This window comes from Balaenoptera ricei, chromosome 12 (assembly GCF_028023285.1).
Source record: "Balaenoptera ricei isolate mBalRic1 chromosome 12, mBalRic1.hap2, whole genome shotgun sequence".
Classification (NCBI taxonomy): domain Eukaryota; kingdom Metazoa; phylum Chordata; class Mammalia; order Artiodactyla; family Balaenopteridae; genus Balaenoptera; species Balaenoptera ricei.
In genome coordinates, this window is record NC_082650.1 from 39,832,541 (window position 1) to 39,857,101 (window position 24,561).

At 36.7% G+C, this 24,561-nt stretch overlaps 1 protein-coding gene across 3 annotated transcripts in view; it reads right to left on the reverse strand.

Annotated features, from left to right (window-relative positions):
* Positions 1-24,110, reverse strand: part of HSF2 (heat shock transcription factor 2) — a 36,192-nt gene extending 12,082 nt beyond the window's left edge. For 2 of the 3 annotated variants that reach the window (XM_059941317.1, XM_059941316.1), the window contains exons 1-7: positions 23,884-24,108; positions 9,087-9,195; positions 8,785-8,912; positions 7,805-7,929; positions 5,552-5,627; positions 2,199-2,260; positions 1,208-1,295 (exon numbers count right to left, since the gene is read on the reverse strand). In XM_059941317.1, coding sequence (XP_059797300.1) covers positions 1,208-1,295; positions 2,199-2,260; positions 5,552-5,627; positions 7,805-7,929; positions 8,785-8,912; positions 9,087-9,195; positions 23,884-23,976 — 681 coding nt within the window. In that variant the 5' untranslated portion in view covers positions 23,977-24,108. Of the gene's footprint in view, positions 1-1,207; positions 1,296-2,198; positions 2,261-5,551; positions 5,628-7,804; positions 7,930-8,784; positions 8,913-9,086; positions 9,196-23,883 lie in introns of all 3 variants that reach the window. The other variant, XM_059941318.1, reaches the window with a different exon arrangement.
* Between the last annotated feature and the right edge of the window lie 451 nt (positions 24,111-24,561).

Genomic DNA, 24,561 nt, shown 5'->3' on the forward strand with positions numbered 1-24,561 from the left:
CAGGTTAACTCTGACTTGCCTGAGAACAAAAATCTCAATACTTTAATAATAAATCTAAAGCAGTATTTAGAATTCTAAGATTTGAAAGTAACAATGATAATCAGGTATTAAAAGAAGTCTGGGGCTTCCCTGGTGGCGCAATGGTTGAGAATCTGCCTGCTAATGCAGGGGACACGGGTTCGAGCCCTGGTCTGGGAAGATCCCACATGCCACGGAGCAGCTGGGCCCGTGAGCCACAACTACTGAGCCTGCGCGTCTGGAGCCTGTGCCCCGCGACAGGAGGGGCCGCGATAGTGAAAGGCCCGCGCACCGCGATGAAGAGCGGTCCCCGCACCGCGATGAAGAGTGGCCTCCACTTGCCTCAACTAGAGAAAGCCCTCGCATGAACCGAAGACCCAACACAGCCAAAAATAAAATAAAATAAATAAATAAAGTAGCTATAAAAAAAAAAAGAAAAGTGCTTTAAAAAAAAAAAAAAAAAAAAAAAAGACGGTTGGTCTTATATATCCTCATATTAAAAAAAAAAAAAAAAAAAAAAAAGTCTGGACTCAACTAATTGCCACTGGGTATAAGTTTGACAATTTATCCAGAGAGCTTGTGAAAAAATGAAGGTAAACAAAAATATTTTTTGAAATTGCTACAGTAAAAGAGTCTAGGTCTGTACACATTTATAATAAAAGTTGGAAACAACTTAAAATAACCAATGGACAAGTGCATAATTACATTATCATAATATTCAATTAATCTCATATAGTAGTTAAGATCAACTAAATCTCTATGTTTAATAAATCTCAAAAGCAAGACCAAGTGAAAGAAGCCACACTGCAAAATGATATGTACAAAATAATATCATCTATAAAAAGCTTAGACATATGCAAAATAATACCAAATATTGTTCATGGATTCACACATCAAATAGCCATGGGAATGATATATACTAATTCAAGATAGTGATTTATCTCTGGGTGACAGGGGAGACTGGAGAGGGAGAGAAAAATGAACTTGGGAACAGGCAACTGAGACAACTATATTTGTAATAGTTTATTTCTTAAAATAATCTAAAGCAAATGATAAAAAATGTCATGATTTTTAAAAGCTGGAGGGTGAACAGTTACATTATTCACTAAACTTTTTCAAATGCATGACATACTGCTGTAATAAAATTTAGTTTGAGATAATAAATATAAAACAGAATTTTAAAAATTACTTTATGATGGTGATTATCAGCTGGTTCTTTTACTATGTGCTGAAACAAATTCTTCTTTTGAGCTCCATTAGTGTTTAGAAGTAGCGGTCTGAAAATCAGAAGATATACATGAAGTTCAGTGAGCAAACATACATGGAGTTTAAATTGCTTCTAATAATTTAGCCACATATAACACACTCATTTTAATAATGAATAAAAAATTTCAGTACACAAGAAACTCTTAAAAACGATTACCTCTTTGGAGGGGTATGGGGGATGAGTGTATCTACGGCTTTTATTTCTCCATTCTTCTGTGTTATCTTTGTTATAATAAACACTATAAATTACTCTCCCCAAATCTACTTCATTGCTGACTGAACTATATAACTCTTTATGGTACTTACATAGTAAAAAGTAGGTAATATCACAAAGACTCAGTGGAAGTAGAGTTAATTCTACAGCATAAGCTGTTAAGTATAACCAAGCTCTGCTAAAATCCTTTGCCTTACAAGATAATCTTTTTCTCCTTCTACTTATTCCTTTGTCCACTGTTTTCCTTATGTTTTAATTGTGACAAAGGTAGTTACTGACATTTATGGGTATCACAACTCATGGCCAATGTACAGGTTTTTAAAGACCCTTGTGAGTGGATTAAACATGAGATATCAAAAATTTTTTTATGTTTTCAGCATGCATCCTCTTTTTAAGAGTTTCTCTCACTGAGGCCTTCTAATGCTACAATAATTTGCTAATGTGAATGGAAGATGAACTCTTTATAAACCGTATGTATGTAAAACGACCATTTAGGCTATCCTAATCTCTCAAAAACAGCAAGATGACAATAGTAGGAAACACCACCACTCTTGAAATGTTAGAAGTATAATTTAACAAGGGAGGACTGTTCATCTGGGACAACACGCATATACTCAGCAAATGTAGACCATTCAGGATTAAATTCTAACATGTCTGGTTGTCTATAGATAGGTCAAAATGTATTATCATAAAATCTTACCTTTTGCGTTTTAAACTCACAAGTTGGTTATTCTGAACCAACGTAACAATAAACTGGACAATCTAAAAGGAAAATATAAATAAGAAATACTCCATCATAGATTCTTAATTCTTTAGTCTATATTACAAGTCTTATAAAATTAATTCAGGTACTGTATGTCCTCTATTCTAAGTCACATAATTTCTCACATATTAACATTTTAAATTTGGATGCATCTTACAATGATATTTAAAGAAATATACCAGCATCCAGGCAGAAGAACAACCTGTGATAAAGTTGCTGCTACCTAAGATATAGAGGTACCTAGGACATCCATCTACCCATATATCTATCTATATATCTAGCTTCCTACCCACCCATCCATCTATTTATCTATCAAATATTCAGTTCAATTATTTGTCTTGATGATAAGTACCAAGCATGCCTGGATACAGATCCCTATTTTTACTTAAAATTCTTTCAAGAAGATTATGATGCAGAAAAGAAAACTGATGTTTGACAGATATTTTTCTTATACCAGGTAATACAATTAGAGGCAAAAGAAATTGCCAACTCTCTCAGAATAGATCTTAATATTTTCAAGTTAGAAAAAGTTTATTGGCTAACTCTAGAAAAATTATTATTGAGACACTGAACATCTGTCAAAGCTTCCTGCTGACAATCACGGGAAGCTGATTTAATCTTCAAAGTCTGATTAAATTTAGAAAAAGACTATTAAACAGATCAAGACATGCAAACAATCCTTCATATTTTATGATAGTGTTTCTTAAAGTGTGGTCCATGGACCAGCAGCACTGGCCTAGGAGCTTTTTAGACATGCAAATTCTCTGCCTCACTCCAGAATTGCTGAATCTTAAATGCTGAGGATGAGGTCCAGCAACATGTGTTGTTTAGCAAGACCTCCAGGTGATACTGATGTGAATGTGAGAACCACTGGTTTAGGGTATGCCTTGAAATTATACTGCCTAAAGGAGTTAAAAAAGTAAACTATTAAAAGCAGTATAGGGGCTTCCCTGGTGGCGCAGTGATTAAGAATACGCCTGCCAATGCAGGGGACACAGGTTTGAGCCCTGGTCCGGGAAGATCCCACATGCCGCGGAGCAACTAAGCCCGTGCGCTGCAACTACTGAGCCTGTGCTCTAGAGCCCACGAGCCACAACTACTGAGCCCACGTGCCACAATTACTGAAGCCTGTGCGCCTAGAGCCCGTGCTCCGCAACAAGAGAAGCCACCGCAATGAGAAGCCTGCGCACCACAACAAACAGTGGCCCCCGCTCGCCACAACCAGAGAAAGCCTGCATGCAGCAATGAAGACCCGAGGCAGCCCAAGATAAATAAATATTTTTTTTAAAAATTTATTTAAAAAAAAAGCAGCAGTATATCACTGAGATGTTATGAATAAAGGCCAAGTGACTGATGACAATTTAGACTCTGCAGAAGAGTTCCTTGTACAAGCTTTATGAAATATAATTACGTAATTAAAATAGAGAACTGTCCATTGAAAATACACATTGTATAGCTTTAATATTGTACATTCTCCTCTAAACGAGGCTACTAAATGGTTTGCCTTACAATCAGTATTAACTTTGCCATGGAGAAAAATATAGACATTTTAGTTGAATAGTTAGACAGCATTAGAGTCTATGAAAAGGAGGTTAGCCACTAAATTGCTTATTCAAAAGAAAATGCTGACAGCTGATGAAAAGACAACATTTAACCTTAAAGGTATCTATGAAATAGTCCAATTACTTTTGTTAATTTATAAAAAAGTGTTAGGGAAAATTCTTAAAACATTAGTTGGCTGAATTTACAAGAACATGAATCTCTGGCTAAATTTCTCCTGAAATTTGCTGTGTATTTCAGGTCTCTTTTGACACTTTGGCATTATGTTTTAGAGTTCGTTTCCTGAAGGAGAAGATGAGGCATTTAACATTTACATCACTGGACTTCTTTAGCTGACAAGTTCTATAACAGACACCTCCCATATATTATTCCAATTAATCCAAGGCCAAACAGTAAATGGTAGAGTTAGAAACAAATTCCAGGAATAGAGAAAAAATTATCGCCTGTCATCATGCATTACGTAAACTCCCTAACCCCACTAAAACACATAGATTCAAACTCAAATTTGAGCAGAAAGAATGTTAGCTTTCATGAAAAACTGAAATGTTAAATAAGTATTTTACCAACTATCCTTGCTTTCAAGAAAAAAACCCCAACAAATTATGGAGTACTGTGAGTTGATATTTAACCATAACATTGTTTTCTGAAAAAGATAAACAGATTTTAAAAATAAAGCACAGGTTAAGGTAAACCTATCATTTAAAATCAGGTATTCTTAAACAGGGCTTCAAGTTGGAATCAACTATGGAAGTTTTAAAAATACATGTACTTGGACTAAACACTTAAAGTTGAATCCTACATTCAACCTTCACTTGCATACTTATTTTTAAAAATCAGTATATCTGTTTTGACTATGGGCCAAAGGCTACAGCTACCATTCATCTCTGTGTTCTAAGCCTGCTCCACTACACCCATATCCTTTCAGTCATAACACTATTTTTAGCTAACGGCCTCTGACTAGGAACAAACTGAAGCTCTCCCACCCTCCCTGCCCCCATAAAACCTGTTGCTTAAACTTAGTCCAGTTTACTCATGAGCAAAAAATAGCTGCCTTAATTACTTTTATGTTTCACCTCTTATTAACATATGAAAGCTGATATGAGAAGATTAAATCACAAGGACACAATTGCAGCAGAGAGATTTTCTGTTCCCCCAGTAATTTTCAGCTTATATACTAAAATCTAGGATTTATTTTACAACACTACATTAACTGCTTTTCTGCACATACTAATAGTGGCATACACTTATAACTCATTTTTTTGAACACATAATTTGATCGATTGACTTGAAAATATTAGTCATTTATCTTCCAAGACCATATCTATGCCTTTTAGAATAAAAAATAGTAAGACAAAAAACAAAAAAAAAATCCCACACAGTAAAGCTATGTCTTTTATATAAAATGTTAAGAAATTGGTAGTATATTGATTATACTACCAAGAATGAAGTATAATAAAGTTGTTATATCAGGCAAAAATATTTTACTAAAAGTTAACGAAACATTATCTGGAGGTATGGAATGACTACATTTAGCTAATAAGAAATTTTTTTTATTACAAAGAATATGTAACACTTGGCTTAATTTGTTTGATTTCATAGTTTTACTTCTGTGTGCCCAATACATAAGAAACTAAGATCAATCACTGACTACTGAATAGAGATTTCTGGGGGGGTCACAAATGGTACTCATTAAACAAATGCAGATTACAGTCACAGAGAAAAAAGCTTACCTTTCGAATAACTTGTTGCTGTTGTGCATGTTTTGCTCGTAATTCTGACACCTCCTTCCAAAGGGACTCATTCTCACTATGTTATCATTTATGAAAAATAAAAATAAAAAAATTCAGTCAGACAAGCCAGACCTCAATATCTTTAATTAAGAATACCAGACTTGAACTAGTTTTTACTATATATCTTTATGAGACTAGGAAAACTTTGGTTCAATTACACAGACTGGCAACTAACCTTGACACAACTCCAGAATCCTTCCTTCCTAACTGTAGTATCTTCTACTCATGGCAATGTATGCACAAAAACTTAAGATTTATGCTTACATCCATACATAGTAGGCCATTTACTCCTCTGACAATCTGCTTCATTACTTCTTGTTTAAAAAATAAGCTAACTTTTCAACTACAGCTACCATGTGAATTCAGGACTTGTGCTTAGGAAACGATTCTTAAAGGGGAAATGACATTTACCCAACACTTGCTATGCCAGGCACTATTCTAAACATTTTATGTATATTACTTAAACTTCTCTAAAATCTGTCAAGAAAGGAATTATCTCTATTTTATAGATGAGAAGACAGACTCAGAGAACTGAGAAGACTTACCCAAGATCACACAGACAATTTGGTTAAGTATTGATGTCGAGCTAAAGTCTATAAGACTCTAAAACTGTCTAAAGATCTGTCTCAAACACAAGCATATAAATGTTTGGTTTTTTTAAAGCATATTTAAAAATGTGTTTTTTTAAAAGCATATCTAAATACATGACAAACCAATTATATGCCCAGCAGTAATAGTTTTTTTTTTTCATTCACCACCTTCTATTGAAATTGCAGTTATTAAATGTTAGCAGCAATGATAATTTTGAGAAGGCCTGAAAGATAATTCCTCTATTAAATGCTCTAATTTTTGCTCTTTTGTTAATTTACACAAAAGCCATCTTCCTCAATCCAAACTATTACAAAAGAGACTGAATTTAAATATAGAGGGCACAGAAAATAAGATTCTGATACTTACTGAATAACTACTGTACTTTTTCTGACTCAGAAATATAAAGATACTGTCATCTGCCTACTAAAGATAAGTAGGAGAATGGTTACCACTAAGACTTACAGGATGAATTTGGGATCCCACTCCTTAAAAGCTAAACCTGAGATTCAAGGAACTGGGTCAAAGGGCACTTCAACAGACACAAGATACATAGAGTAAACCAACATAAGTGCTTAAATAAAACATGCAAAACAAGCAAGCTTCAAATTAAGGCTTATTGAAAAAGGGAATCAAAGTCCAAGGTTACTCTCAATGAAGATACTTGAGTTAAGAATAGCTAAACTAACGTCCCACAATTGAAATGGGACAGACAATACATAAAATAACTACTCTTAAGACCTTGGTGCCTATTTACTGTAAGAGAATTCCAAGTACTTACTAAGAAGAGAAATATAGGTCTACTCTATACACAAGTTGTTACTGTGGCATTAGGATAACGGTGCCAAAAATTGTACTAAAACAAAATACAGCACTTTTCTGTAGATAAAAGGTTTGAATATCACTTTCCCAAGTCTATGTAAAGTAAGTATCAAGTAGGACAAGTCTCTAGTGTCCTTTTTTCCCTATTTTTTGTGTCCTACTTTTTCCTAAAAGATAGGCCACATAGAAAATGTCCTAAGAAACTTCTAAGAAAGAAAAGTTAGGTAACGTATGTGGTATTTTTTTTTTTAAAGATTTTTTTATGTGGACTAATTTTAAAGTCTTTATTGAATCTGTTACAATATTGCTTGTTTTTTTATGTTTTTTGGCCACAAGGCATGTGGAATCTTAGCTCCCCAACCAGGGATCGAACCCACACCCCTGGCACTGGAAGGTGAAGTCTTAACCACTGGGTCCAGAGAAGTCCCTGTAGTATGGTTTGTGGTCCTCATATGTGTGTAAACATATGAAAGTCAACCTAAGTAGAATCATAGTTTCCTACACCAACTTAATGATCTATTATTTCATCAGTAACACTTGTGTATCAAATTGTTTTGACTGACCAGGTTTATATATTCTTTCGACACCATCATGAAAATACAATATTGGGGTAAAGTCTATGGCTACAAATAAAAAATAAAGGGAATCAATACTTAAGAAAAAGGCTTTTGATCCTGGCTTCAACAATGTAATCTAGGTACTTAAAGCACCAACCTCCAAACCTCAACACACACATACACACCAACCCCCATATTAGGATTATATTTGGAAATAATACTTTACCTTTTTAATTCAGAAAGCCTGGACTCAATAGTTTCTTGTTTTACTTGAACCTTCTGAGCACTACTTATAATTTTTGTTAAATCTTCCTGACGAATTTTATTTTCTTCTGGTTTTGCAGATGAAACCTTTCAAAAAGTAAATGTAGGAAATTAAACAAATACTAAACACCATGATTATAATTCAAAACTTCCCTGTTATAAGACGTTTTTGTAGCCTGTCCAGGAAGTGAGATTTACTTCCAAAAGCCCAGGAAAAGAATAGACTTCATAGCTCAAAGAGAGGATAAGGAATAATCAGTTTATTTATATATTTTTAATGTGGAAAAGTTTCCATGAGCAGGAGCAACTTAAGGGCTTTTTTTTTGTTTTCATTTCCTTCTGTCAAATTCCCTGTAATTTCCCCAAGCCTATTTATTATTGCATTCCACTTTTAATTAAATTTATGTAGAATAGTTGCACGCTAAGACCATGTTCTTTCATGGCCCACTACCCTTTTACCGCCCCCCACCCCACCTTGTGAATTTAGTCAAAATATCTTATTTCAGCAAAACATATCATCCATTCAAAAATGTACTATTAAATTCCTACTATATATAAGGGACTTATTCTGAGCACTAGATATTCAGCAGTGAACTAAAGAAAAAGGCCCTCCAGACAGCTGACTTTCTAGTAGGAACTTATGTTTTTTAAGCTAAATTATAAGGAGTGAGCTATCACAATATAGATGACTCCTTATCCTAAGTCAGAATGTAAACATTTCCTTTCCTCTAAAAAGTGTTTAAAGACTGAGCCCTCCATACAGTTGAGCGCAGAGGAAAAAAAAAATAGAGGACAAAATAATTAAAGCTTTATTAGTTTAAGTTGTCCCAACAAGAAAACCTGTGTATTTCAGTACCTTCTTAAGTTCAACAAATGAAATATGTCTTGGCCAAGTATACTACATGTTAATGCCCTAATTAAATCATGTTAACAATAGCTCACCTTCCTTTTAATGTTCTCCAACAAGTCATCCTGGCCTTGTTTGAAGTAAGGATGCTGAAATTCAACAGGACCATCTCGTTCTTGCTTCACAATTCCAGAGTCAATATGTACTACTTTACGAAAACCATCTGAAAAAGATTCAAAATTCAGATTCTGAATAAAATTTTAAATAGACAAAAGTAAAAGCTTTAAAAATTAATGGTGCTTCTATGGAATATATTTTCCTTTATCAACCTAATGGGGGAAATGGTTTAATCAGTGACTGATGACAGTACTCCAATTAAATTGCTGTCCATACTTACACATATTTAGTTGCCTCACAAAACTTGCCATGTTATTGTGCTTGAAATATTTGGGAAGAATTTCTTTTGCAAATCTTTGTTCATCCAAAACCAGAAAACTTTGGCCATTCTGAAAAAAATTGAAAACGTCAATTAGTTAAGATCCTCTGAAATTAGGTGATACATATGAACCCCAAAACTTGGCAGTCCTTCCATGACACCTTCAGACCATCATTTTATTCCTGTTAATAGCAGCAAAAACAAACTGCAATTAAGTTACAAATTTCAATTAAGCTCCAAACTGCAATTAAACTTTCTGATGTCAATCTCAAAAGTTAGGAGTATGTATCAAACCAAAAGCTGCATCAAACTTTATAGTTAAATATTAGAAAGATTTCCATTCTTCTAATCAAAAACAAATAAAATACAGTATGTAACTAGTATAATTACTTAACAATGTTTTAAAGCCAATGCAATTAAGACAAAAATAAGATAAAATTTGAAAGTCATATTTTATCAATAAACATAATTATATCTTTGTACAATCAACTGAAAAACCACAAGAGAATTCAGTAAGATATCTAGCTACTAATTAACACACTAATAACGAAAGTTCAGAAAGAAAAATTTTTTAAAAATCCCATTTACCACTGCAACAAAGAGAATAAAATACATAGAAATAAACCTACCTAAAGAGACAAAAGACCTGTACTCTGAAAACTGTAAGACATTCATGAAAGAAATCAAAGATGACACAGATGAAAAGATATAACATATTCTTAAATTGGAAGAATCAATATTGTCAAAATGACTATACTACCCAAGACAATCTACAGATTCAATGCAATCCCTATCAAATTACCAATGGCGTTATTCACAGAACTAGAACAAAAAAAAATCTTAAAATCTGTGTGGAGACACAAAAGACCCTGAATAACGAAAGCAATCTTGAGAAAGAAAAAATGAAGCTGGAGGAATCAGGCCCCTTGATTTCAGACTATACTACAAAGCTACAGTTATCAAAATGGTATGGTACTGGCAAAATAACAGAAATATAGATCAATGGAACAGGATAGAAAAGCCCAGAAATAAACCCATGTACCTATGGTCAATTAATCTACAACATAGGAAACAAGACTATACAATACAGGAAAGACAGTCTCTTCAATAAATGGTGCTGGGAAAACTGGACAGCTACCTGTAAAAAAAAATGAAATTAGTATACTCTTTAAAACCATACACAAAAATAAACTCTAAATGGATTAAAGACCTAAATGTAAGATCAGATACTATAAAACTCTTAGAGAAAACATAGGCAGAACACTTGACATAAATCACAACAATATCTTTTTCAAGCCATCTCCTAGAGTAATGGAAATAAAACCAAAAATAAACAAATGGGACCTAATTAAATTCCTCTGCACAGCAAAGAAAACCACAGACAAAACAAAAAGACAAACCAAAGAACGGGAGAAAATATTTGCAAACTCCAAAATTTACAAACAGCTCATGGGGCTCAATATCAAAAAAACAAGCAACTCAATCAAAAAATGGGCAGACGATATCACCTCACACCAGTCAGAACAACGATCATCAAAAAACCTACAAACAATAAATGCTGGAGAGAGTGTGGATCAAAAGGAAGCCTCCTACACTGTTGGTGGGAATGTAAATTGGTTCACCCACTACGGGAAACTATGAAGGTTCCCTAAAAAACTAAAAATACAGCTACAATATGATCCAGCAATCCCATTCCTGGGTATATATCCAGAAGAAAACATGGTTTGAAAGGATTACATGCACCCCAATGTTCACTGCAGCACTGTTTACAATAGCCAAAACATGGAAGCAACCTAAATGTCCATCGACAGATGAATGGATAAAGAAAATGTGGTACATATACCCAATGGAATATTACTCAGCCATCAAAAAGAATGAAATAACGCCATTTGCAACAACATGGATGGACCCTGAGATTACTATACTAAGTAAAGTAAATCAGACAAATATCATACAATATTGCTTATACGCAGAATCCAAAAAAAAAAAAAAAGATACAAATGAACTTATTTTCAAAACAGAAACAAACTCACAGACTCAGGGAACAAATTTACGGTTACCGGGGGAAGGGTGGGAGGCAAGGGATAGATAGGGATTTGGGGATTGACATGTACACACTACTGTATTTAAAATAGATAACCAACAAGAACCTACTGTATAGCACAGAAAACTATACTCAATATTATGTAACAACATAAATGGGAAAAGAAATTGAAGAAGAATAGACACACGTATAACTGAATCACTTTGCTGTACACCTGAAACTAACACATGGTTAATCAACTATGCTCCAATATAAAATAAGAATTAAAAAAATAGTCACTAGTGTATTTCCATATAAAAAATAAACAATTTGAAATTTCCTTCTCAAATAATCAAAATAATATGGTAGTGACATAAAAACAGACCAATCAATGGAACAGAATAGAGAACCCAGGAATGAACCCTCATATATACAGTCCAAGAATTTTTGACAAGGATGCCAAGACAATTCAATGGAGGGACTTCCCTGGTGGCGCAGTGGTTAAGAATCCACCTGCCAATGCAGGGGACATGGGTTTGAGCCCTGGTCCAGAAGATCCCACATGCCGTGAAGCAACTAAGTCCACGCGCCACAACTACTGAGCCTGCGCTCTAGAGCCCACGAGCCACAACTACTGAGCCCGCGTACCACAACTACCGAAGCCTGCACGCCTAGAGCCCGTGCTCTGCAACGAGAAGCCCGCGCACTGCAACGAAGAGTAGCCCCTGCTCGCCGCAACTAGAGAAAGCCCGCGCGCAGCAACAAAGACCCAACTCAGCCAAAAAAAAAGACAATTCAATGGAAAAAGAACAGCCTTTTCAACAAACAATGCTGGTAAAACTGGATACTCACAAGCAAAAGAATGAAGTTGACTCCTTACCTTATACCATATACAAAAATCAACTCAAAACAGATCAAAGGCTTAAACGTGACAGCTAAAACTATAAAAGTCTTAGAAGAAAACACAAGGGGGAAAAGCTTCATGACAACGGATTTGGCAAAAATTTCTTGGATAACGCCAAAAGCAAAGGCAACAAAAGCAAAAACACACAAATGAGGCTACCTCAAACTTAAAAACTTTTGCATAAAGAACACTATCAAGAGAATGAAAGGGTAACCCACAAAATCGGAGAAAATATTTGCAAATCATACATCTGATAAGGGGTTAATACCCATAACATACATTAAAAAAAACTTCAACTCAACAACAACGAAAAACAAGCCACCCGATTAGCAAAGGGCAAAGGACTTGAATAGATATTTCTTCCCAAAAAAGATACACAAATGTTCAATAAACACATAAGATGCCTAGCATCACTAATCATTAGGGAAATGAAAAGCAAAACCACAATGAGATATCACTTCACTCATTAAGATGGCTATTAAAAAAAAAAAATACAAAAACCCAAAAAATAAGTATTGGTCAGCATGTGGAGAAACTGGAACCCTTTTGCACTGCCGGTGGGAATATAAAATAGTGCAGCTGCTATGGAAAACAGTACAGTCGTTCCTCAAAAAATTAAACACATAATGACTAAATGATCCTAAAATTCTACATATAGATCCAGAAGAATTAAAAGCAGGGGCTCAAAAAGATATTTGTACACCGATGTTCACAGCAGTATTATTCACAATAGCCAGAAGATGGAAGCAACCCAAACGTCCACTGACAGATGAATGGATTAACAAAATGTGGTACATACATACAATGGACTATTATTCACCCTTAAAAAGAAAGAACACATGCTACAATGTGGATGAAACTTAAAGACATTATGCTAAGTTAGACTAGTCACAAGAGGACAAATACTGTATGATTCCACTTACATGAGGTATCCAGAATACTCAACTTCAAAAAGACAGAAAGTAGAATGGTTACCAGGGGCTAAGGAGGAGGGGATTGGAAATTACTGTCTAATGAGTATGAAGTTTCAGTTTGGGAAAATGAAAAACATTCTGGAGATGGATGGTAGTGACGGCTGCATAACAAGTGAATGTACTTAAGGTCACTGAACTGTACACGTAAAAATGGTTAAAATGGTTAATCTTAAGATATATGTATTTTACAAAAACCTAAAACTAAAATGGAATAAAAAACTCCAACAACAGAAAAATATCAAGTATCTAAAAATAAATTTTAAGACTACACAAGACCTTTAAGGAAATATTAAACTACAGAGAGACAGTGTTGTAAAGATGTCAAGTCTAATTAAGTTAACCAGTGCATTGACTTCTCTCTCAATTAAAAAAAAGTTTTTGGAGACAAGGTGAATAGATGCTAACACAACCAAATATTAGATACTAAAGTTCATTTCATAAAAATTATGTAACAAATAGGCAAGAAAATACTGAAAACAATGGAGAGAGAGGTGTTAACCCTACCTTACACAGACAACAGAATTATAGTGTCTACAAGAGTTTGGTACTAAAGAAGGGATACTCAAATAGCTGAATGGACAGACTAGAGAGAACAGAAGCAGCAGCAAATCTATTTGAGAATTTAATAGGTAATAAGTAAGGGCAGCATTCAAATCAGGAGGAAAAATTAGGAGGGAAAAGGATTAGTTAATAAACTTTCCATTTGGAAGGAAAAAACAAAAGCTCAATGCTAACTCAAAGCTACCTCACTCTTTATAACCAAGCTTTTGAAAGCATCACATAAAAAACCCCAGAAGTCATACAGGTAAAAATTAATAAATGTATTCATGGAGACTACTAGCTGCCTACCTTATCTTCAGATTTCTCTTTTTTTTATTTTTTAAAACTAAAATTGTATATATTTAAGGTGTACATGATGATTTAACATATATTCACACATGCACAGTGAAATGACTACTACAAGTAAAGCTAATTCACCAAACTAAAAAGCTTCTGCACAGCAAAGAATAATCAACAGAATGAAAAGACAACTTAATGGAATAAAAATATTTGCAAATACATATCTGATAAAGGATTAATATCTAAAATACATAAGGAACTCTCACAACTCAACAGCAAAAAGATGCAACCCAATTAAAAAATGGGCAAAGGATTCGATTAGACATTTTCCCAAAGAATACATACAAATGGGCAACAAGTATGTGAAGAGGTGCTCAACATCACTGATCACCAGGGAAATGCAAATCAAAACCACAATGAGATATCACCTGATACTTTTTAGGATGGCTATTCCTAAAAAAACAAAAAAACGAACCAACAAGTGTTGGTGAGGGATGAAGAGAAAAGGGAACCTTTGTATACTGTCAGTGGGAATGTAAATTGGTAATGTCATTATGGAAAATGGTATGAAGGTTCCTCAAAAAGTTAAAAATAGAACTACCATATGATCCAGCAGCCCTCTTCTGGGTATATACCCAAAGGAAATGAAATCAGTATCTCTAAGAGATATCTGTGCTCCCATGTTCACTGCAGCATTATTCACAATAACCAAGACACAGAAACAACCTAAACGTCCAACAAAGAAAGAATGGATAAAGAAATTGTGAGATATATATATACATACTTTATACATATATTGATATATTTTATACATACATACCCAATGAAACATCATTCAGCCTTAAAAAGAAAAGAGATCCTGCCACTTGCAACAACATGGATGCTCCTCTAATTTCTTACTAACACAATTTTGTCTGATACTACAAATACATTTCTCAGTCCCTCTTAGAAGCAAAGGTGGCCAAATAACACATCTGGCAAACAAGATATAAGCAAAATGGATTGAGCGGAGCTTCCACAAAAGCTTCTAAAAGGGAAAAGACTCAAAGTGTCAAACCCCTACATCTCATATTCCTGCTCAGAACCTGGAGCCAACGGCTAGAGCTCCAGCAATCACTGAAGTAGAGGAACTAAGTATGGCTGAAAGGTTGAGAAGGTGACTCAGTATCTTCAGATGTAAGACAAAAATACAGTACATCTCTATTTTGTTTAAGCCATTGTTGTCTGGATTTCTATTACTTGTGTCTGAACTTAAACTTAACTGGCAACAGACATTTAAAAAATTCAATAAAGTTGAAAGCTTACTAACATAAAAATATATCCAACATTTATGACAAACGATTAACTGCATTAATTAAAATTTTTCTAACAAATCAGTAAGATGAAACACCCAATGTGAAATTTAGAAGATCGGATCTCATTCATAAAAATGTACAGCAAAATAATGATTTTCACTTATTAGATTGGCAAAATTTTTAAAGTTTAAAAATAACCACTGTTGGTTATTAGGTAGTAGCTATTAAAATTTAAAAACGCATACATCTTTTTCTATCTTAAAAGGACTTTCCCTCTACCTTACTTCCTCTCAATCTACCCATCCCATCTGTCTTTTCATTCACTGAAAAATTTGACAAACAAATATTTTAAAGCCCCCTTCTCCAATTCAGGGCCATCTATTTACTCTCACTAAAATTTGGTTTCAGTTTTTGTGCCTCTACTCAAACTGTTTTTTCTAAAATGCCAAATGCCAAATTCAATGCCCTCTTTTCAGTCCTCATCTTCCTACACCTCTCTGTGGCATTTCATTTGGCACTTCTGACACTCCCCTTCTTAAATGCTCTGCTCTTATGCCTTTGAAACTATACATTGGGTCTCCTATCTCTCATATTTCTTTTCAATTGTCTTCCAGCTATCAAGAGGTAGTGGGTTTTTTAAGTTTCTATCCTTGATTATGATACCTTTTATACTCTTTCCTTAGGCAGTCTCATCCACACCAATTTCTCTAATTACTGACTTTATTATGTATAATGATTATCACAACTATACCTCTGCCCCTGACCATCTCAAATTTCCCACTTGAATTTTTCAATCGTTAACATTTTTACACAATGTTCTTTGACTCACTCACTTGTCTATTTCAAACCCATCATCCTACTCCAAAATCAACTTTTTCCTGTATTCTCCATCCCGGCATGCCCTGTCCCCTCTAAGCTACCCAATTAATTTTGTCATCGATAACAAAAAGGCAAATTAAAAATTCTCAATTTTAACAGCTAGTAACTTAAAGGGGAAATATTTAAAACATTTCCTTTAAAAATAAGAGAAAGGGATCCCATGATCGCTGCTTCTATCTGACACCCTGAGGTGTCTTAGCCACTGCAAAAAAGAAAACAGAAGGTATAAGGGTCTGAAAATAAGAACAAAACTGTCATAACCAGACACCTATGGATGTACACTTAGAGAATCCAAATCAGTAAAATGATTAGCTCACTGGTTTATTATCCATATACAAATGTTACTTGTATTTCTAATTACCAGCAACAGCAATTATTTTTCATTAAAGGATATCATTTAAAATATCTCTAAAATCTAACAAAGCTGTGCAAGATCTAATTGCAAAAAATATAAAACTTTATTAAATAACAAAATGAATTTAGAAAAATGCCTTGTTCCCATGAATATATCATATCATAAAGATACCTATTTCCCCTAATCTGATTTACAGTTTCAGTACTATTGCAATTAAAAAAATCCTAATAGGTTTGCTTTTTTTCTTTAATGGAACTTGATTTTAAAACATATATGGAAGAGCAAAGACCAATAGTAGTCAAGGCACTCCTGAAGACTAGGTTGCCCTCCCAAAAAGCTTTACAGAGCTACAGTAATTAAGACATGTGATACAGGAAAAAGGATAAATTATCCAGTGGAACAGAACAGAGAACCTAGACACAAAAACACAATCTACATATAATTTTGCTTATAAGACAGAGGTAGCAACACAAATCACTAGAGGAAGAAGAAACTGTTCAATAAAGGGGCTAAAACAACTAAATATGGAAAACAATGAAACAGGATCCCTTATACCACACACAAAAATCAATTCCAGTGAATTAAAGATTTAGATATAAAATTCAAACCTTTAAAACTTTCAGAAGAAAAAAAAAAAAAAAGAGATGGAAAAGTATTTTTCTCTCCTTGGGGTAGGAAAGCAAAAACATCCTGAAGAAACAAAGAACATGAACCACAAAAAAGGCTGATCTATTAAATTATACTAAAACTAAGAACTTATACTCATCAAAAGAAAGTAAAAAAAAAAAGCCACAACTAGGAGACGACAGAGGCAACACATACATCCAAAAAGATGCAGAATTACAAGTAATTCCTACAAATAATAAAAGATAAACCACCCAATAGAAAAATGGTCAAACATTTCATAGAATACGAAACACAAATGGCCAATAAATATGAAAAAGTGTTTGAACACATTAATTATGAGGGAAATATAAATTAAGACCTCACTGAGATAATATTTTATATCCACTAGATTGGTAAAAACTCAGAAGAATGAGAATATCAGGTTTTGAAGAGACAAATTAATGGGAAATCTCATGCATGGCTAAAAGGAGTACAAGCTGATTTGACTTCTTTGGAAAATAATTTAATCTTGAGGTTGAGCATGTCTTACCTTATTTTCCAGAAATTCTACTCTTCAATGTAGGTGTAACTACCTTAGAGAAATTTTTGCTTATATACACCAGAAGAGGTGTATAAGAAAAGTCAAAACAGCATTTGACATGGTTGATCATCTCTTTCTTGAACCATTTTCTTCCATTAACTTATATGACCTCACTCCCTTGTGTTTTCTCCTTTCTCACTGTTCCTTCTCAATCTCTCTTGCTGGCTTTTTCTTGTCTTCATACCCTCTAAATATTAGAATACCCTATCTTGCAGGTCCTTCTATCTTCATCTGTCTCCCTGGATGATCTCATCCAGTCCCATGGCTTTACCACTCACAAGCTCCAAACTCCACCTTGAATGCCAGAGTGTTACATCATCTAAATAACCTACTCAACATTGCCACTTGAAGGTCTTGGAGTACAGAAGTCATTCATGCTGTTCTCCTTTCCAGCACTGCACTTCCCCAGCTCCTTTGAAATAAGGTGTGGTCGTATGACCAAGTGTGGTCAGTGAAATGCAAGCAAAACAAAACATGTCTGAAGTAATACTAGCGATCCATTTGTAATCTCAAAGTTAACATGGCCAAACAGAATCCCCACCTGCACTTTTCCGAATCTTCCCGCATCTCAGCAAGTGGCACCATCATCCATCCATTGCTCAGGCCAAATATATGAGTCATTCTAATTCTTTTCTATCTCTCCTCCAACTCCAGAAAATTTATCATTAAGATCCGTGACCTTGCCTTCAAAGTAGATATTACATCTGCTGCTCACCACCTCCACTGCTATTACCCTAGTCTCAGCCACGCTATTTTCAATCCCATAGTGGAAAACTGTGATAGTCTTCTAACTAGTTCCCTCAATTCCAATCTCCTTACCATGCCCTAAGGCCCTATACCATCTGCTTCTGCCTACCTCTCTGACCTCACTCTCATGTTATCTAAAGATAATCCAACCACATGGGGCTTCTGCAATCATATGAACATGCTATGCTCAAGGCCTTTACATTTTCCATTCCCCTTTGCCAGACCCATCTTTTCTAATCATTCAGATCTCTGCTCACATATCACCTCCCCAAAGAGGCTTCATCGTCACTCTACCTAAAATACAACAGATTCCAGTCATTTTACATGCTAGTTATGAACTTACTGCGCCAAATTCATTCTTCAATGTCTGCTCTGCAAATATGGAGCTAAGTCTTAACTATCTTTCTTTTCGAGCACGGTGTTAAGCTTTGTCATGGAAGATACTAGAGAGATATTACAAGAGGAAGGGATTACCCTTCCTTGTTCCAGTGTGTCCTTGGCAGGTTCCTGCTGTGCAGGAAGGTTCTCCAGCACCTAGCTCTTGCAGTGCACAGAAGGCAGCAGCACCCTAAGGCCAGCAGCTTCCCCCAACACTCCCTCTCCCTTGGGAGGGTTCAAATCAGAGTATCTCTGGCCAGGCATCTCTCCATGAATAGCTTTCTAGGGTACCCTAGAGCATAGGTTAACAAACATGTTCTTAAAGGGCTAGACAATAAATATTTTAGGCTTGCAGGTCATAAGGTCGTAACTCTGCCCCTGTAGCAAGAAAGCAACTACAGACAATATGTAAGTAGACTGAGCATGGCTATATTCCAAATAAACTTTACTTTTAAAACACATGGTTGGCCCACAGGCCATAATCTGCCAACCCCTGCCCTAGAAAGCATATTTCCCGGCAAGTTCTGAAGGATGGATTTCTAGTAAGTCCCACTAGTGTGGCATCAGTGAAGTCTTTGCCATTCAGTGAGATATGGGCATTCTCTCTCCAACAAGGTCTTAGACTTCGGGGAAGGGCTCTTACTTGGGCACTCGCTCTTAGGCCTACCAGTGATGGTTGCTTCTTATAACTGCTATTCCTATCTTCTTTAGAGTTTTCTTTACCCCAATTCTCCTGATATAGTTATCCTATTAAACTTTCTCTGTTCAAAATACTGTGTGATTTCTGCCTCCTAATTGCACTCTCTCTTTACCCTGCTTTATTTTGTTACTTATCACTAACTGAAATTATATTATTTGTGTTTGCTTACTTCTTAATTATCAGTATCCTTCACTAAAATGTAAGATCTATGAAGGCAGCTATTTTGTTAACTACTGAATGAATTCCTACTACCTAGCACACTGTCTGGTTGTAACAGAGTCACAACTGTTTGTGAGTGACAATAAATGAGTCTTTGATCACAGTGGACCAAATTATATTTTTAGAATTTCAACTCTTGGATTATATATATCAAATGAGAAGATGAATGCCTCTTGTTTATATTGCTCTTTCTCTCAAACACACACAACCCTAACTCACTAATATCGTTCTGTGTCTCTGCTTATGGTATTCCTTCAGTCTCTACTTCAAAATTAGTAAATAACTTCTTTGAGTGCAAAATTTCTACCTTACTGCTGTTTAAACCTGTGAAGCTTAAGCACTGCAACACAGAACTCTCCCTATGCATTTTATAAGGGACAAAAAGCCACTTACACTCAGTAGGGTGGGAAGGATGGTAGCTTCTCTTTAGGCCTAACCCATAAATGTTAGCAAGCTTCCAAATAGTAATTGTTTCTGCTCAAACTGGTACTCTTGGTTATAAACGTCCAAAATACTCTTAATAATAATCTAATACTTCAGCCCCATTACTTTAAAACAGTTTCCAAAATAGAAATCTCTTTTTTAAACAACCAGTCTATAATTTCTTAATGTTTACCAACCATTCCTTGCGAGTCTCTAGCTCTTTCTCTTACGTATACAAATAAAAAATACTTGTCTGTGAGTCAGTCAACTTTTCTGTAGGTCCATCTAAAGTGGATTTAACCCCTATTCTGCCACATTTGTGGCCTTTCTTGTTTTCACTTGAGAGTACTGCTGGGAAATTCAAAACAATACCATAACACTGGCAAGTCTAAAGATCTACTGTTCAAATTCATCCAAAACAGCTAGAAAACACTGGACAAATTCTGGTTTTGCTCCCCCTCCTGTTTCCTGATTTGTCTCTGCTGACTTGAGATGGATAGGGAAGTAGAGACTGCCATAGGGCACAAAAAGGTGGAACAGATGGGTATGAAGTCTTTAGTGGAAATCCCTTCTTGGTATTCTCAAGCAACCAGAAGAACTGAGACAAAGGCAGTAACACTGGTAAAACAGTGACTTTACAGTTCTTTTTTTAATATTGCTTCACTTCAACATACACTGAGTATCATATATCAGTAACAGTAAAGGCTGTTCCTTACGATCAATGGCAAGAACTTCCATTCAACTTCCACAACTTCTTGCCCCTGAAGATCAAGTTTCCCCAGTTGCTACCAAGCTAAACCTGTGCCCTCTGTTTAGGACTCTGTTACATTTAAAACAGCTTTAGGTTGTTCAACAGTACTATCCCTGTCCTCGATTCTGGTAACAGACTGCCTACCAGAGCCAAAATAGCTATAGGAAATGTAAAAACAGGCAAAAAAAGAAAGAGAAATATCAGTGGGGAATTTGGGGGATGTACTGTATGTTTTAAAGACACTCAGAATCTAAAGACATTTCTATTATTTGAGTCTATAACAGTATAATTTTGATTGTTCAGAATATTATATTTCTACAATTAATGACATCAATGGGGGTATTAGTTCATTTCTGTCATACTACAAATTTCAAGGAAAACTAAAGTTATATAAGTCTTCAGGAATATTAAGCCAAGCTTTTCAAACTGCAGTTGGTAAGTTTTCTCCCCTTGCCTTATACTCTAGCTAGAGTAAATTATTTTCCACAAGTGAAAACAATTGCATAAAAGATCGCCTCCTTTCCCAAACATCTGCTACTTCTAAAAGGTCTTAATATGATTTTCACTCAGAGAGTATAAATGCTAAATTACCTCAACAGAAGTCCAGCAAAACAAGTTTGAAGGAAACCAGAAACAATCATAAACAGCAACTTATAAAAGATGAGAGTAGATTATTTTGGTTTTTCCATCTAACATCATTGTTCAATTAAAGTTTTACCTTTCATTGTTAACACTGTTTTTGGAAAAATCTGTGGGAATGTAAGACAACTTCCTTAGGCAACTAAGCATAGCCCTAGACATTAATCCAGAATTGTCCACTGACTTGTGGAGGAGTAACATTTTGGTATAAAAACTAAATACTGTGACGACCTGTATTAAGTGTAGGGCCGTTGATGGAAGAATGATCTGGGAGCTCAGAAATCTATGTTAGAGCCCCACCTCCAATAATGCTAGCTTTGTAATTATAGATAAATAATCTAACCTAAGCTTCTAAGCTTCAAATCCTCATCTATATAATGAGACTAAACCAGATGATCTTTGAGATTCTTTTCAGGCGTCATTCCACTTTTATCATTCCTACCATTTCCATTACATAGTCCAAGGATTTCACTGCTTCATCAAACATTTATTAAGTACCTACTGTGTCCCTTGGCACAGATACTGTCCCTGTCCTCACTGAATTTATACTTTAATTGTCCCACTATGTGTTTAAAAAATGAGTAGCCAAAACATAAGCTTAGACTTAATAATGGAAAAAAAATAAGAATGATTTTTAAGTGGTTTGTTTATTTGGCTTAGAATTCATAAAATGATGCATTTATGGATTAGTATGAAACTCTACACATTTAATACTGCCCATAAAATAAAAATATTATTAAAATATTTGGCTAACGAGAATTTATTAGACCTGCTGACAGAATACCCTTTAACTAAAACCAATTTCCAATATATTTAGGTACCATTTCTAGGCAATAAAAACAAGAAGGCCCACCCAAGACAAATAGGTGTGATAAAGCCAGCTTGGGAGTGGGGAGACTCTCAGTCCAATCTCTTACAAGGCTGAGTAACTGCAGTCTGTGCTGATCCATCCTTGTCAACTTTTAATCCTTATGACTGATGAAAAGCATGAGACATCTGTTTATTTTTAAGTGTATACTGGTGGCTGGCTTCCTTATTTTCACCCCTTCTTTGTACAACTGTGCAGAATTCATCAAATGCCTAATGCACAACATCCACTCGATGCTACTGACCTTAAAGAAAATTAAGTCCTAGAGGGAGATAAAGAAAATAAACAAATGACAGCAATATAAGGCAGACCGTGGTGTTACAGTAGTCAAAACTTCACGTACTCAATACAGTGCTCCCTGTTAAGGTAAAATAATAAAACTGAGGGTTCCTAGCATAGGAAACAGAACAGAAAAGGAACAGAAAAGAAAGTGAGAAAGAGGGGAGATAACATTTACTCAGCACTTAACAGGTGCCAGGCACTGTGCAGGTAGTTTTCACTTACTCTTTTCCAGGCCTCTAAACAAGATAATATCCAAAACAGATGACCATCTAAAATAAGAGAACTCCACTCCCCTTCACAAAACGATTCCAATAGTCTAAGTGTATTGTAACGCAAATGCTCTGTTTGTGTAATAATCATTCTAATTAGAATCAGTATTTGGAACTAGAGGGGGTCTTGGATCACCTAAGTAACCTATTCATCTTATGGACGACGACACTTGGGTCAGACGAGATAAGGAGCCTGTTTAGTGGCAGAATTGGGATCAAACCAATAATCAAGACATCTATACACCACACTGCCGGCAACTGTTTAGTGAAATTCAGTGATTCGTTTTTGCTCTCCACTATGGTACTGAACACCTGTCTATTGGCACTTTTATTAAAGTAATCATAAAAATCCGTTTATAAAAACGGCTCAGAATCGCGAAAGAATAACGTACCATTTTCTATATAATATTTTCAAGCCTCCTGATAAGCAGTAACCTGCGTTTGAACATTTGCCTCCTTCCCTGACTGCCGTCCTCATAAAGATCTCAGATGCGAGGCGGACTGTGTGTCTGTTTTAGGGGCGAGAATCAGGTCGCGAAGGTAAAGACTGCCTCACATAAACCCCGCGTTGAAGATCCCGGCCAGAGCTGCCCGTGCCCCCAGCGAGCCGCAGCCCGCGAGCCCGGCGGGAGGACGGAGGATGAGTGTGCAGTAACGTGGCTCCCGCTCCCTCGGCTCGTCTGCCGCCCTCGTTCCGCCGGGCTGGTTCCGAACGCCGCCCGGGTCGGACCGTTACGGGGTCTCCCGGGCCGCGGCGCCCCGCGCCGGCCGCCCCTCCCCCACCGCGGCCTGAGCCAGCGGCGCCGGCCGGGACCCCCGCGGCTCCCCGCGCGAACAATACCGGGGTCCCCCGCGAGGCTGCACGCCGAGGCCCGTGCCACCCCCGCGCCGCGGGCCTCACAGAAGGCGTCGAGCCGCAGGCCGCGAGAGACAACCCCGCGGGAGAGCGCGAGAGAGGAGGACGTTAGTTAGGGGGTTCGGAGGCCGCCGTGCCCTCACCCTTACCTGACTCCAGGTGATGAACTCGTTCGTGTGGGTTTCCTCCACAAGCGTCCACAGCTTGCTGAGGAAAGCCGGCACGTTCGAACTCTGCTTCATTGTTAACGAGGCGCAGGAATTCTTAATTCTACACCCAAACGCGGCGGTAGCGGCGGAGGCGGCGGCGGAGGCGGAGGCGGAGGCGGCGGCGGCAGCAGCTGCTCCGCGAGAACGCCCACAACGCAGGCGCAGCAGCTCCCGGGCCCCGCCCACCTCGCCCCGCCCCGCCCCGCCCCGCCCCGCCAGGCGCGCAGTGAGGCGGGGTAACCGGGCGGCCGCACGTGACTGACCAGTCTCCCCGCTCGGCCTGTGCTCACTGGTCCCGCGCCGGTCCCGATCCCGACCAATCCCAGGAGCCGACCGCACAACAGAGGAAAGCAATTGGATGCTGCAGATGGGGAGGGGTGGGAGCAAAGGGGGACGCTGCTTTCTCATTTGCCCTGTCTATAGGAGCTCTCGCTGTAGCGGATCTTCTGCTTGTGGGACTGTGTTTGGTTGTTTCACGTGGAAGCAGCTTTGGATGTTTGGGCTATGTCTGCAAGGCTACAGAAAGTCCTCAGGGGCCTTTGAGTCATAAGTTTGGTAGGCAAAGTGTGGGTTGCGCCAGTCAGGAAGGAGGAAGGAGTGTAATAGTTCACACGGGGG